Source organism: Mobula birostris, chromosome 5 (assembly GCF_030028105.1).
Source record: "Mobula birostris isolate sMobBir1 chromosome 5, sMobBir1.hap1, whole genome shotgun sequence".
Lineage (NCBI taxonomy): Eukaryota > Metazoa > Chordata > Chondrichthyes > Myliobatiformes > Myliobatidae > Mobula > Mobula birostris.
Genome location: NC_092374.1, coordinates 112,607,297 through 112,622,720, shown reverse-complemented (window position 1 = coordinate 112,622,720; position 15,424 = coordinate 112,607,297). Strand labels below are relative to the sequence as shown.

The following is a 15,424-nucleotide window of genomic DNA, read 5'->3' as shown; positions in this document are numbered from 1 at the left end:
AAAACGCCAAACATCAACAATACCACACTTCAATAAAAAAGATTGAATAAACAAAGCTGATTTCAAAGATGATTGGTCTAAAATATGGTCTAGCCAACAGTTAAAATCTCTTCCCATCACCAGAGAAGGGTTTGACCTTTTAAGTGGTTTTCCAGTTGTTTTACCCTGCTCGCTATATACTGACAGTTTAAAGGGCGATGCTGTGTTTTATCTTGCCTCATCTCAGGTGCATTGTTTTCATTTTAATCCAGGTCCATTTATTTTGCGCGCACCCCTTGTGCACTATCCTTTAAAAAGCAGACAAGATTCTTTTGCTTTGTTCATGCACTGCTCCCTTCAAGAAGTGGTCCAGTTTTTTTGCCGTGTTCTTAAGGGATGCTCCATGTTTTATTTTGCCCTACCTGGTGTGCATGAACTCTTTGGGGTTATATAGGTATAACTACCGAGGAACTTGGGGTGCGGGGGGGGGGGGGTTTGTTAGTACTTCTGGAGGGAAATGGTTTTTGGTCCAGATTAAGGTTTTAACCTGAGACGTCAACTATTCCGCACTCCCCCATATAAATGCTGCCTGGAGTGCTGTGTCCCCAAGAATCTTATTTCTTACGACTCCTTTAAGAGCTGCTCCAGGTTTTAATTTGCCTTATCCTGTGCACATCATCCCTTTAATGGCTGCTCCTGAGTTTAGTTTACCCTGCTTCGCATATGCCACCCCTTTAAAGGCTGCGCTCGGTTCCCCTGGGAATCTTGCACAACACCCACTAAATGCCGAGGGAACTCAGCATCCGTGGAGGAGAAGAAAACAGTCAGGACTTAACAGGCCATGATGAGCGTCTTGGTTCGAGACACCAACTCTTGCTCCCCTCGATAGATGCTGCCTGACTTGCGGAGTTCTTACTTCGCCCAGTGCTGCTCTAAGTTTGATTTTGCCCTGCCTCTTGCGCAGCATCACTTTAATGATTGCTCCAGGTTTTAGTTCACCCGGCCTTGTGTACATAAAATCCTTTACGAGTTGCTCCGAGATAGCCGGCTCGTCCCCACGTGCAAACCCCTTCAGTGCAGCGACCGGCTCCAGCGACCCGCCCCTCGGCGCAGTCCCATTAAACGCGCGCGCCCGCTCCCCGACGTCCCATTGAGCCCCGCCCCCTCGGCGCAGTCCTATTAACCGCGCGCCCCCGCTCCCTGACGTCCCATTGAGCCCCGCCCCTCGGCGCAGTCCCATTAAACGCGCGCGCCCGCTCCCCGACGTCCCATTGAGCCCCGCCCCTCGCCGCAGTCCCATTTAAAGCGCGCGCCCGCTCCCCGACGTCCCATTGAGCCCCGCCCCTCGGCGCAGTCCCATTAAACGCGCGCGCCCGCTCCCCGACGTCCCATTGAGCCCCGCCCCTCGCCGCAGTCCCTTTAATAGCGCGCGCCTGCGCCCCGCCCCCTCCCGGTGAATCTCCGCAGCAACATGGCCGATTCCGCCAAGGGGGTGAGCGCCGGCTTCATCGCCAAGAACGTCCAGAAGAAGATCAACCGGGCGCAGGAGAAGGTGCGGCTGTTGCAGCGGGTGGTGGGTGGGGCGGTGTGGCTCCGGGAGCCGGGAGGGGGTCGGGGGCTGATGTAGGTCTCGGAGGCCGCCGGGGAGGGGTGAGAACCTTTATTCCGGAGCCGGCGTTTAAGGGTCTGGAGGTTTCGGTCGCCTTGGAGGGGCATCTTAGGGAAGCCGTGAATTAGCGGTTTAGTCCGTCGGGGACCAAAGGAAGACCGGGAACCTTGGGTCCGGCGAGCTGGGCAGCGGCTCAAGCGCCGGCGACCGGCCTTCTGGAGGAGTGCGCCGGTCGCAGAGCCCTCAGCCTGTGGGTCTGGCGCTCGGGACGATCCCGGACTGACACTTGGAACGATTCCAGCCTGGACTCCCGTTGGCTTTCGCAGGGACCTGGACAGAGCGGTGGGTGTAGCCGACTGTGTACTAATCGGTAAATGGGTCAGCAGCTAGGAAGCATCGGGTCAAACTCTTCGGCCCACCAGTGTCTGTGCTGGTCATTATTTCTCAACACGTGATTGCAGTTCATCTGCGTTAGAGCGGAGACCAGTGCAGCACGGCAGCGAGTTCTTTGACCTGGATCTGTCCGTCTGCACATAATCCGTAACCCTTCATTTCCTGGCGCATTCATGTCTGTCTGAATTTTCTTTTTGTACGTGTCCACTGATCGTAGGTGTGTTCTGGTCACCTACCATTCACTTTGCACATCTCCTTTAACTCTTTCTCTCCCCGCCCTTGCCTTGAACTTGTATCCTTGAGAGTTGTTCCCCGATTGAAAAGGATTAATACTTTTCATAATTTTGTTAGTCTCTTTTGAGACTCCTCTGCCTCTGGTGCGGCAGAAACAATTGAAGTTAGCCTAACTTCTAAAGCTAGTGCTTGCTAGTCCTCGTACCGGTAGGATGTGGGGCCTTGAGAGATTGCAGAAGAGAATCATTAGATTAGATTCAACTTTATTGTCATTGTGCCAAGTACAAATACAAAGCCAATGAAATGCAGTTGGCATCTAACCAGAAATGCAAAGAATAGTGTTATTTACAAAATAACTGTGAATAAAAAGTAAGTGCTACAGCACACAAATATAAAAGTACTGAGACGGTACAATATGGGTGCAATACTGCTTAGCACTGCGATGTGAGGTTCAACAGGGTCACAGCCTCAGGGAAGAAGCTCTTCCTGTGCCTGCTGGTGTGGGAGTGGAGACTCCTGTAGTGCCTACTGGATGGGAGGAGAGTAAAAAGTCCATGGTTAGGGTGAGATGCATCCTTGATAATGCTTTTCATCCTGCCCAGGCAGCGTTTATGGTAGATGTTCTCAATGGTGGGCAATTGGGTGCTGATAAGACATGGGATCAAAAAAATTAGGCCACACACACAAAATGCTGGAGGAACTCAGCAGGCAGCATCTGTGGGAAAAAAGTACAATTGCTGTTTTGGATGCTTCAGCAGGATGCTGCCTGGCCTGTTCTGCCATTTGATTGTGGCTGATTAATTCCTCAATCAAAGGGCAAGCGGAAGGCTGTAGCCCATTGCTTTTTTGCACGTTGGTGTTTCAGGCACTTCTGTAGATGCTCCTTCACTGTTGTCAGTGCTGTCTCCATCACCTCAGTGTTCTGAGTTCTAATTAAATCTGTCTGGGGGAGCAGAGTGTCAGAAGAGAATGTCATTTTAATACCTACCTCTTGCTTAAATCTGTCCTCTTCTGCATCCTCACCTGAGGAAAAATATAGTCTGTGCCTCTCATAATTTTGTCAGCCTTGGCTGGCCTCTTTCATTCAATGTAATGCAAGCTAGTCTCTTGCTATAACTGTAATACTCCAATCCCAGTGAATCCACTCCAGTGTAACCACACCCTTCCTACAGGGACTTCTGTAGCATGGCCTCCACCATGATTACAAACCAGTTATGTGGCCTTTTGCTGTGTGATGTAACTCCAGGCATGTTGTGTGAAACTTTCACCTACTTCTGTTCATCCTCACTGTGCAGTGTAATCCAGTGACCAGAAGGCACGAAAACATTCAGCGGGTTGGGCAGCATCTATACGATCAGAGACAGGGAGAATGTTTCAAGTTGCATGTGTGGAGAGAAATTTGGAAAGGTGCGGCATTAGCGTAGCAGTTTGTGTAATGTTAATACAGTGACTGGGGTTCAGTTTCACCTGTCTGTAAGGAGTTTGTACGTTCTCCCTGGAATTACATGGGTTTCCTCCGGATACTCCAGTTTCCAAAGATGTCCAGGTTAGTATGTGAATTGGGTGTAATTGGTGATGTAGCCTCATTGGGCGAGAAGGCCTGTTACCATGCTGTGTATCAAATAAAAATGAAATGTATGCATTGCAGATGGTACACACTGCAGCCAGGCCATTGTTGCCCTCTGACAGTAGTACAATGATTATTGAGTTGCAGTAGCAGTGCAAGAGTTCACGGGCCATTCGGAAATCTGGTAGAGAGGACAAACTTGGGCCCAGAACAATGCGCACGAGTCTTTAGGTTTCGGTTCCACCACCCTGTCAGATGTATTGTTTCATTTTTACTTGACAGTACAGCACAGAGTAGACCCAGCACTCCTTCAGTAACCCTCCCCTAATCAAAGGACAGTTCGTAATGAGGAATGAGCTTGCAAACCCTGGGAGAAAACCCACGCTCTCCATGGGAAGGACGTGCAGCCCGTGCCGGAATTGAACTCTGGAATGGCCTGAGCTGTCAACCAGATTAATGGCAAAGGAGGTTTGAGGAACCTCAGCTTAAACTTCTGTGCATGTGCTGTGTGGAGTTTGAGAAATTATTAGTTTTGTTTTGATTCATCTTGTGTAGTTTTTTCTTCTGTCAGATGTTGGCTGTCTTAGAACAGCACTGTGCCAAAGATAAATTGATGTATCGTAAACGGATTAAAATCATGCTGGAGTATCTGTCTGCTGTAGATTGCATTGAAAATTAGTGTAATTAGTTCCAATTAAACATCTGCAATCTGTGTCTCCATTAAAATATCACTTAACATTAAAGTTCTGAATTTTTTATTCCTGAAGAATTATATAGGTGGTATTTTGTATTTACTAAATAATTTTGAGATCTTTTGAGGTGCTGTGCTCAGCAACAGTATGTCTCCAGTATGGAAGTTTGCTACTCTCTAAAGGAAGTAAGCAGTTGAGTTTGTGCCTGAATACTTATTTTAGTGTCTTGGTCGAGCTAAGATAACTGCTGCTATTTCAAATCCAAAGCCTTTTTATCTCTTTGAATTACAGCTATTAAATTTAGATTGAACAAATACTGCTGCAGAGAACACCAAATCTACTTTAGATTTGATTCTGTTTGGATACACTGGCTTGGGTTTAAGATTGTGGAAGTGAATCATGTGCTATCATATCATTGTTGATCTGGTTTTGGCACGTTCAGGGGTGCCTTTGCCTTTGGTTAGTTTGGCCAAGGGTTTACAGTACTGTGCAAAAGTCTTGGGGAGAGATATATCTAGGGTGTCTGCATAGCACTGTAGTAATTTTGTATATTGCACTGTACTGCAGAAATAAGTTCCGTGACATGAGTGATGAAACTTGTTCTGATCTAGGTCTCTATTGTGGAATGAGAGTGGGAATAAGGCAGGAAGAGGGGAATCATGGCTGGGAAAAGGGGGAGGGAGGGAGTGGGAAATACCAGAGAGAGAATCTGTGATGATCAATAAACCAGTTGTTTGGAATCAAATGACCTTGCCTGATGTGTCGGGGCTGGATGTGTCTCCATCCACCCCAGCACCCCTCTGTCACCCCTCCCGTGGCGCTCCACCCTTGCCATTAGAATCGAAAGCATAGGTCAAAAGAAATAAATGGTTTGAGAGAATAATCTGCAGGCATGGAGGGAAATGAAGCAAGGAGACTTAGGAGCCTGCCAGCATCAGAAGGTTGAAATTGCTGTCTCCGTGTTAGAGAATAGTAGCGATATCTTTCAGTTGGTATGTCCCCATTTGGTACTAGTTAGTGGAAGCTAGGGTGGTGGTGGGGGGGTTTGTTTGTTGAAGCTATTCTGCTAGAATTGGAGTGTGGGATCAGCTGCAAGTCTTCATAAACTTGGGAGTGTTTATACCTCCTATTTTGTAAATTATAGCTATTACAAAATTGGATTTGATTTAACTTGGATCACTAATTATCGTAGGTAATTACTCTTAACAGGAGGACTTGTTTGTCTCTAAGGCAGACTGCGGAGTTTGACCAAGTGTATAGTAACAGTGAAACTGGGAATCAGGTTTATTACTATTTCATATGATGTAGAATAGTAATAAACCTGATTTTGTAGCAGACATGCGAAGACATAATTTTACTAAAAATTGCGAAAAAAAAAAAGTTAGCATTCGACAGTCAGAAATCTGACAGGGATTAAAGCTGTTCCTGAGTCAGTGTGGTTCTTCAGGGTACTGTCCTCCATGATGGTAGTAATGAAAAGAGAGTGCCTCCCAGATGAGGGGGGCCTTAATGATGATCTTGAGGTACTACCTCTTGAAGATATCTTTGGTGGTGAGGGTTATGCCTGTGGTGAAGGTGGTTAAGTTTACAACTCTCTGCAGCCTCCTAACCAAGCAGTGATATGACCAGTCAGAATGCTGCCTGTTGCACATGCATGACAGTTTACAGGAGTCCTTGCCAGCATATCAAATCTCCTCAAACTCCGAGTGATGGCACACCTTCGTGATTGCATCAGGACAGATCTGAGATATTGACACCCAGGAATTAAAGCTCTTTTCCACTATTGCCCTCTCAACGAGGACCCAACATCCCCTTTCTGAAGTTCTCAGTTCCTCGGTCTTGCTGTGTTGAGAGAGAGTTCGCTGCAATGTCACTCAACCAGTTGATCTAACTCACTCCTGTATGCCTCCATTGCCATCTGAGATTTTAATAACAGTGGTGTTATCTGCAGACTTATAAATTGCATTTGAGCTGCACTTAGCCACACAGACATAAGTGTAAAGATTAGAGCAATGGGCTAAGCACTCAGTATGGTGTACCTGTGATTGTCAGGGAGGAAGTGATTGTTACTGGTCTGCTGATGAGAAAGTTGAGGATCTGGTTGCAGAGAGGTCCAAGAAGCCTCCATTAATAAACTAAATATATTGAGATGATGAAGTTCCTTGGGCATGAAAGTTTGGATAGTTCTGGCAGCATACAAGCTGAAGCAGAGGTGTATGTTATGGTGGGTGTCATTTGAGACTAAATCAGTGTTATACCTTGGTCAAATGTCATAAGTGAAAGCGACTCAGGTCAGGCAGCATCTGTGAGTGGTAAGGGATGAGAGAAAGTTTACTTGGAGAACCATTCATGAGAACTCAGTACTTAATCCATGTGTGATCCTGTGGCTTCATTGAATGGTGGTACAGGCTGGTAAGTCTGTATGAATGACTAGTTTCTGATGTACTCGCAGAGAAATGGAAAGCAGTCAGGGTGGGAACAGGAGGACGATGTGAGATCAGTGATTTGACCAATGTGTTGCAGTTGGATGGTCTATTTTAAGTAACCTTCTGAATCTTACCAAATAGAGAAGTTGTGACTTTTGAGTTTACTCGGTAATCTAGTTTGATTGCACCCAGTTCTGTCGGTTATCTTCTGATTCCTTAGCTTCGGTGAGTGTATACCTGGTGACATCGCATCTACAGCCTGATTATTCTGAGAATGCCCTTGGGTGAAGAAGAATTTCCTCATCTTGGGCTGATCCCCTAGACCTGGATTTCAGCCAGGGAAAAATCCTTCAGCAGCTATCCTGTTGTGCTTTGGTTATAATTCTTCATGCTTTCACTTTTTGTCCTTCTCAATACAGAAAAAAGGATCCTTCAGCTTTGTAAAAGTGAGATTTTTCCACCAATTTTGTAGGCAATGAATTGCGGGATATCTATTTCTCCAAGTTGCTTCCGATCCTTTCACTTTCTTTCCATGGCTCTGCAGTAATTTCTTTTTAGCCTAGTCCCTCACTTTTGTACACACAGATTAAATCTTCCTCCATTTCATTTTCCAAGGAAAATAACCTCATCCTACCCCACCCTAGGAACCGTTTCCATATAATTAACACTCAGTTGTCTGACCAAAGTATTGCAGTTATTGCATGAGAGGAAGCAATTCAACCCATCAGACACATACCATTCAAATCCTGCAGCCCCTTTGCCTTACCCTTTCTCCAGAGTTTTGTAAATTCTTGATTATTTGTCTAGCTCCATTTGGTCTCTATGGTTGAATGTGCTTTCACTTTGGCATTTGATTTGTGACGCCAACCACCATGTGGATGTCTCTCAGGTTAAAACATGCGAGCAGTTTTTCTGGTCAATAATCTTGTCCTCAATGTTTCCATCCTCCAAAAAAGTGTGAAGTTTCACCTTCTGTTTATACCAATGATTTTCTGATTATCTTGACTACTGACGCTTCATATACCTTCTGTGGCATCTCCATTGCCTTTGTAAAATGTGATAGTTCACTTATGATAGTTCATTTGTATGGTTTATATGCTTCCTCATGAGCCCATGCCCTAACAAATTGCAGTACTTTGTACATGTACGATAAATCTCACTCGATCATTCCACCATCTTGAAGTTTACTGCTATGCTTGTAGTCCGCCAGTTCTGAGTTGGTGATCAGCATGTTTTGAAATGACCTTCTGTACTCAAGTTGTGTAACAGAAGCAATCGTTCTACTGACCTTGGGAGGAGGGACAGGAAACAACTCTGCACATCTTTCTCTCGTTAAATAAAAACAGCTTTCTCTGGACTATTTTACTTTTACCCTTGCAGTCCTGGTCTCTCTTGTAGCATCTCATTTTCAAGCCAGTTATGTTATGCTTTCAGTAGATTTTTGTAATTTTGGTGAAGCTTGCATTTTGCTTCTGTGCACTTTCCGAAATGTCCTGAGTTGTAACTGTTCATAGTAAATTTATTAGCAAAGTATATCACTCTATACTACCTTGAGATTGTTTTATTTGTAGGCATTTACAGGAAAAGAAATAATATGAAAACTACAGTACAGTAAAATTTTGTAAAGTGAAGATGCTTTCAAAAATTTTGAAATGAAGTATTGAAATCAAATATTCCTATAAAGAGCAGTAAACAGTTTTTAAAAAGAACTAAATCAAATCAATATTTTGTGTGACCAGCCTTTGCTTTTAAAGCTGCATCAAATCTCCTGGGTACACTGTCGTGCAGTTTTAGAAGAAAATCAGCTGGTAGGTTGTTCCAAGCATATTGAAGAACTTGCCACAGTTCTTCTGCAGACCTTGGCTGTCTCACTTGCTTCTGTCTCTCCAGATAATCCCAGACAGTTTTGATGATGTTGAGATTAGGGCTCTGTGGAGGCCACACCATCTGTTACAGAATTCCAGCTTTTTGCTGAGGATAGTTCTTTATGACCTTGGCCATGTGTTTGGGATCATTGTCGTGCTGCAGAATGAAGTTGGGATCGATCAGATTCCTCTCTGATGGTATTGTGTGATGGATGATAATCTGCTTGTATTCCTCAGCATTGAGGATTCCAGTAATTCTGACCAGATCACCAACTCCATTTGCTAAATGCAGCCCCAAACCTGCAAGGACTGTCCACCATGCTTCAATATCATGTGCAGACACTTGTTTGTGTAGCACTCTCCAGCTCTTCTATGGACAAACTGCCTCCTGCTTGAGCCAGAAATTGTGAATTTTGACTCGTTGGTCACTGCCATTGCTCAGCACCCCAGTCCTTGTGGTTTTTGTACATAGGTGAAAATCTTCGCTTTGTTCCCACTTTGGAGGAATGACTTTTTAGTATCAAATCTGTGAAGTAAGCTTCTGGCAAGACTTCTCTGGACTGAAAAGGGGGTGTACTTGGGTTCCAGTGATTTGAGTTCAGAGCTGATAGCAGCACTGGACTAAAAAGGGGCATCCGTTTGATCTCTGGTCTGCTGCACTCAGCTTCTGTGGCTGACCACTCATTTCTGGTCCTTGACCTTTGCGTTTCTTCAGAAGAGCTTGGACAGCACATTTTATAACTCCTGTCTTCTGCCTGGGAGAGATCTTGCTGGTGCAGGCTGCCCACGTTGTGTCTTGTTGCTTTGCTCACTTTGCCATGTTGTAAGTAATTGATATGAAGGTTAAACTGTCACACCCTCATCTTTTAGTTTGACTGTCCTTCACCCAGCTTGATTCCTTCTAAACCTGTTTGTGTTTCAGTTTATCAGCTTAGTTTATTCAATTCATTGATCATTAGCATCGTGTTTGTTATTTTTGTTTAATCATGCACTGGGCTATACACTTAGGAAGTAATCAAGTTTTTATTTGAAAAGTGGTCTCTTAATGTTACTTTAATGAAATAACATTTCTCTAACATTTAATCTTTTGGAAAATGAATTTGAAATCTAATTTGCTCTTTTCTACTCACTAATGCAGAAGACAAAATAAGCGCGTCAAACAAAATTTGTATAAAAAAACCAAAGGGCTTAAGACTTTTGCGTAGTGCTGTACATTATGACTGACAGACAAACAGCCAATGTGTAGGAGAGGGCAAACTATGCAAATAAACAATAAATAATACCAAGAGCATAGGTTGTAGAGTCTTTGAAAGTGAGTGTAGGTTGTGGAATGTGGTGAGTGATATCATCAATGCTGGTTCAGGTGTCTGGTTGCAGAGTTATGGCTGTACTTGAATGTGCTGGTGAGAGTCCTGAGGGTCCTTTGCCTCTTGCCTGATGGTAGCAGTGAAAAGAAAACATGGCCTGAATGGATAGTGGGAGGTCTTTGAGGATGGATGTACTTTGCTTTCTTGTCGGAGCACTCCTTATAGATGTGCGCAGTGGTGGGGAGGGTTTGACTCATGGATGGATGGGCTGGGCAGTATCCACTAGTTTTTGGAGGATTTTCTGTTCAAGGGCATTGGTGCTTCTGTACCAGTCAGGATACACTCCACTGTGCATTGAGACACCTTAAATATACTACACAGCAAATGAAATATGATCACTGGTGTCAAGATGCTTTTTAACAAGCCTACTGTTGACTGTGGTAACACAAGAACTCCAGACGAAATGTATTTGAGCGAACTTTCAACTGAATCTGATCTTTGTGGTGGTGAGGTGGTGTCGTTTCTGGCTTTTGTTCTGTTGATTAGCAGATATAAAATGTTTTGCTGATTGTTACGTAGGTACAACTTGGCAACAACTTGCAATAAGATGTATTCAGTGGCCACTTTATTAGGTGTCTAAGGCAAAATGTGATCTAAGTGACTTTAACCCTGGAATGATTGCTGGTGTCAGATGGGGTAGTTTGAGTATCTCAGAAATTGCTGATCTCCTGGGATTTTTACACACAACAGACTTTGGAGTTTACAGAGAATGGTGTGAAAAATAAACAAAAAAAATTTAGTGAGCAACAGTTCTGTGGGTGAAAACACCTTGTTAATGATAGAGGCCTAACTAGTTCAAACTGACAGGAAGGTGACAGTAACTCAAATAACCATGCATTGCAACAGTGGCATGTAGAATTGCTTCTCTGAATGTACAACACTTCGAACCTTGAAGCCGATGGGCTACAGCAGCAGAAGACCATGAACATAATCAGTGGCCACTTTATTGCATACCTAACAGTGGCCAGTGTATATTTTAAAGCAAGTTGCTTCGGATGTCTATCCTTGAAATATTAGTGGGATGTAGTCAGAAAGTAATGTGTTTAGAACAAAAGTGGCAATGGTGGAGGTGAGTGGGAATTCTAAATATGAATTGAAGGAGCTTGTAGGCCACAAGGTGAAAGCATGAGAAAATCTGCAAATGCTGGAAATCCAAGTAACACGCACAAAACGCTGTAGGATCTCAGCAGGTCAGGCAGCATCTATGGAAAAGAGTAAACAGTTGGCGTTTCAGGCAGAGTCCCTTCACATTTCCTCTTATTTTCTACTACCATCTTTAAACCTTTCTGATCAGATTTAAATGTGGCAGCCTCATTTGTGGGAAGATCTGTCTAATAGATTGCTACATGTTTAACTTCTCCAGAATGTAATTTGGGTACTGTCCTTGTGCGCTTTTTTCACAATTAATATTAGGACTTGGTGTATGGAAGGTGTTGTAATAGTTGAAATAATGGAGAGCTTTGCAAATGGTATACAGTTAGTAGTCTATTTGCTTTTGGTCTGGCTTTCATTAAGCTTGTCTATTAAAAGTGAGTCAAAACTCAATAGCCCACAACGTGTTTAATCCAAAATTAGGTAAGCTGTGTAGAATGGATGGTGGTCTTGTATCTTACCAGAGGGGTCATGATTTAAAACACCGTAGATGTAATACATTAAAAGTGAGCTAGGGAAATGACCTTCTGTAAATGGTGGTAGGGTCTGGCATTTGCTGCATGTTAGAGTAGAGGCCAAATCATGTATCAAATTTGGCAACTGAATACCTTATACCAACATCTACAGGGTTGTTGACTAGCACTAGGAAATGGCATTAGAATTAACCAGACTCTGCCCTTATCTTAATGAGTAAATAGCCCCACTGGCTTGTGGGCAGTCTCGTGAGAGACGAAGGCCATGGGAGTAAACCCAGACAGCAAATCTAGAATGGAGCCCCGCAGGCGGCTGGGCGTCATTGAGCATCCTTCCAGCAGCTCCTTCACCCCAGCTGGTCACAACCTTTCCTTTGACTACACTGGTGAGGCCAAGAGGAGGTTCTTGACAACTGGGCATCTCAGGATCTCCATACCTTCTGCCCAGGCTTATGATGATAATCACCTTTTAGCCTTCGAGACAGACTGATACCAACCAACCATTTTAATGCAGGTAAATCTAGCAGCCAGATTTTAGTTTTGGTAAATAGTGTTGAGAAGCATGGCCTAACCATAATTTTGCTGCCTTCATTCTATGATCTGCCTATGGGGTGCAAGCATCCCATTTGTAGTTTTCACCCTATTTTCTTGTGCAGCCATTTACAGCTATCTTTAACACTTGTACACCAGCATCCTTTTACTTGGTTCCCACTAGGGCTCTACCATATTTCATACTGATCAGAAATAAATATCATTGCTATTGCCATGATAAAACTTCAGCTGTTAATTCTCAGGAAAGATTCCACACGTTTCAGAGACTCAGTGTAATTCTTGTGCATTCCTGAGGGAGCACTGACTCATTATAACCTCGGCTGTGATATTAAAAGGGCGCTTGTTTTAATGGATGCACATCAACTATCTGATTTGGAAGTAGCAGAGGTCTGCTGTTCTGATTTGCCTTGACTAATCAAAAAGATTGGCATCTTTGAAAGTTGCATGCAATTTATTTAGCTCTAAATGCCCAGCTCCAAAATCTACATGAGCTGGCCTAACTTGTGTACCCCATGAAATGCTCCAATTTCCACATTTTGGAAGATTTTTTCCAAACATTGCTTTGAACTTCTCTGCTACATCTAAAGGCCCCTGATGTAATCTCATATTTTCATAAACTGCCTCAACTTTCACCTGTGGGGAAAAAAATACTCAAAGCCGTCTACATTACTGGTATCTGCTATGACTTTGAGTCCAACAGAAACCAGAGCTATGAGTGTACTCTGGTACATCTGTACTTTGTTAATACATATCTGATAATATGGCAGCAGTTCAATGCACAAAAGCTTGTAGAGATGGTCAGGAGGTACAGTTGTTCAGACCAAACATCACAATTGGGAAGAAGTGTGACCTAAGTGACTTTCACCATGGAATATTTGGTGCCAGACGGGGTGGTTTGAGTATCTCAAACTGCTGATCTCCTGGGATTTTTACACACCACAATCTAGAGATTACTGTGAACGGTGCTATATATAAAATGCATCCTGAGTGGCATTTCTGAGTGAAAATGCCTTGTTAAGAGGTCAGAGGAGATTGGTCAGACTATTTCAAGCTGACAAGAAAGTGACAGTATCTTGGAGAACCTCAAATAATGACAGTGATGTGCAAGAAGTGTATCTCTGAACTTACAACGTATTGAACCTTGGATGGTCCACAGCCTCAGAACACCAGAAACATAGTGGCTACTTTATTAGGTACATCATAATACTAGTGTAAGGGGGTTTCGACTTTTATGTTACTGCGGAGGCTAAATAAAATGGTGTTTTTGTTATGTTAATCTGGGGAATGCGGCTTTGTTGTGTTAAACGCTGAGAAAGTTTGCACTAGCAGTTTATTGTGGTTTAGAGGGTGATAAGAGGGTGCTATTAACCAATTGGGATAGTTGTTATGGTTTTGGTGTATTTGAAGATACTGTTTGCGAGGGGGTTTGGGGGCAGAAGGCGGGAGAGCGAGACAGAGGATGGACGAGGTGCTGTGAGTCCGCTAATGGGGTCGGAACCCGAGCGGGATGTTCGGCGAGGAGACGGAGACGGATTCGTGTAGAGCGTCTGGTCGACCACCGTTGTTGGTCCCAGGCGGCCGGTCGAGGTGGTCCGAGGGGGTCACAGGGTGAAGAAGAAGGTCCTTGAGCTCCAACGGTTTTTGTGCATGAAGAGATTGGACTTTGATAAGTGTGGCGCCTTTTATTTTCCTTTTATATTTTATTCTCTTTTAGTTATATAGTTCCAGTAATATCTATAAACTGTAAATCATTTAATTGCATCTGGTGTCATGTCTGTTATTTGGGCGGGGTGGGGTACCTCACACAGCATCCACACAAACGAATTACCCAGTTTGCCGGGGCCGAGGCTGTTTCCCTAGACGACAGTGAGCCGAGCGACCCTGAGGGTGGCCAGGGGGGCTACACTAAGTTGGCCACTGTAGAATTTTAAGAAGAACAAAGATAAATTTGGTGTTTGAATACAATAAGATGGATTGTTTCAATATTTAGTGTAGATATTAGTTCTGTTAGTGACTTTCAGTGGGAGCACATCTCAGCTGGATCACTCGTGATCACAGTAGGATCATTTGAACTCTGACTATTCAAGGACCTTTGGGCAAGGAAAAACTTAAGATATTCAGAATTAGTATTGAGGGCTGACTTTAGGTCCACAAATACATTATTATTTGAACAAATATGGTGATCACCATGTGTTCTAATATGAAGTAATTGTTTTGGAACTTGATAAGTTACAATAGTGTAAAATAACTTGGCTAAAGATATGATACATAGCTTGATATGATACATAGCTTGATATGCCAATTAACATCCTGTCTCAGGGCACTGCAGATGTGATATATTGGCACCAGAATGTGTGGTGACACCTGCAGGCTACCCCAAGCACATCCTTGAGTTGTGTTGGATCTGAATGCAAACGATTCATTTCACTGTATGCTTTGAACTCGTAATCGATAAAATGAATCTGAGTAATACAAACTATATGAGCTCCCAAATTCCTCATTCATAATCAGATGTGGGGAGTGAAATGCTCTCTTCAGTCTCAAAGTAGAGGTGTTGATACAAGGCTTGCTAGAAGAGTAATTTGTAGGCTAGATATTCCACAGTGAATATTCTTTAACCTTGAGTTGTGGTCTTTTTTACACCTACAATAGAATGGAATGCTTTCCTATTGCCTGTGTTTTCAATTTCGCCCATTAAATTGGACATCGCCCAGTCTATGACATGTTGTTCTGTATGTTAATTTCCTCAATATTGCTGTGTTCCTTTGTAAAATATTCTAGTTATTTGCCAGGTCACCTCAAATCTGCTATCCAGGAAGGCAGTAGTAAGTAGATGAAAGTATCCTGGTTCTTTTTCAAAGTTTCATAGCTTCAAGAATTAAAAATAAAATTTGCAGGTATTGGAAATCAAACATGAGCATTGCTGGCAACTCACCAGGTCAGGCAAGATGTGTGGAAGGAAAAACTTGATATTTCAGGTCCATAAGCCTTCAGTCATATTTTTATCTAAGACTTGGAAATTCGAAGAGGTGCTTCCCCAGCACTTGAATATCTTAAAGGTCATATCACTGGTGAATCTGATCTTTATTGCAGGCCCTATGTGTTCAGCACAAGA

The 15,424-nt window shown here is 43.5% G+C and overlaps 1 protein-coding gene across 7 annotated transcripts in view; it reads left to right on the top strand.

Moving 5' to 3' along the window:
- The first annotated feature begins 1,413 nt into the window (after positions 1 to 1,413).
- LOC140197936 (myc box-dependent-interacting protein 1-like) overlaps positions 1,414 to 15,424 on the top strand; it is a 177,398-nt gene continuing 163,387 nt past the window's right edge. For 6 of the 7 annotated variants that reach the window (XM_072258565.1, XM_072258564.1, XM_072258563.1 and 3 more), the window contains exon 1: positions 1,415 to 1,531. In XM_072258565.1, coding sequence (XP_072114666.1) covers positions 1,451 to 1,531 — 81 coding nt within the window. In that variant the 5' untranslated portion in view covers positions 1,415 to 1,450. Of the gene's footprint in view, positions 1,532 to 15,424 lie in introns of all 7 variants that reach the window. The other variant, XM_072258561.1, reaches the window with a different exon arrangement.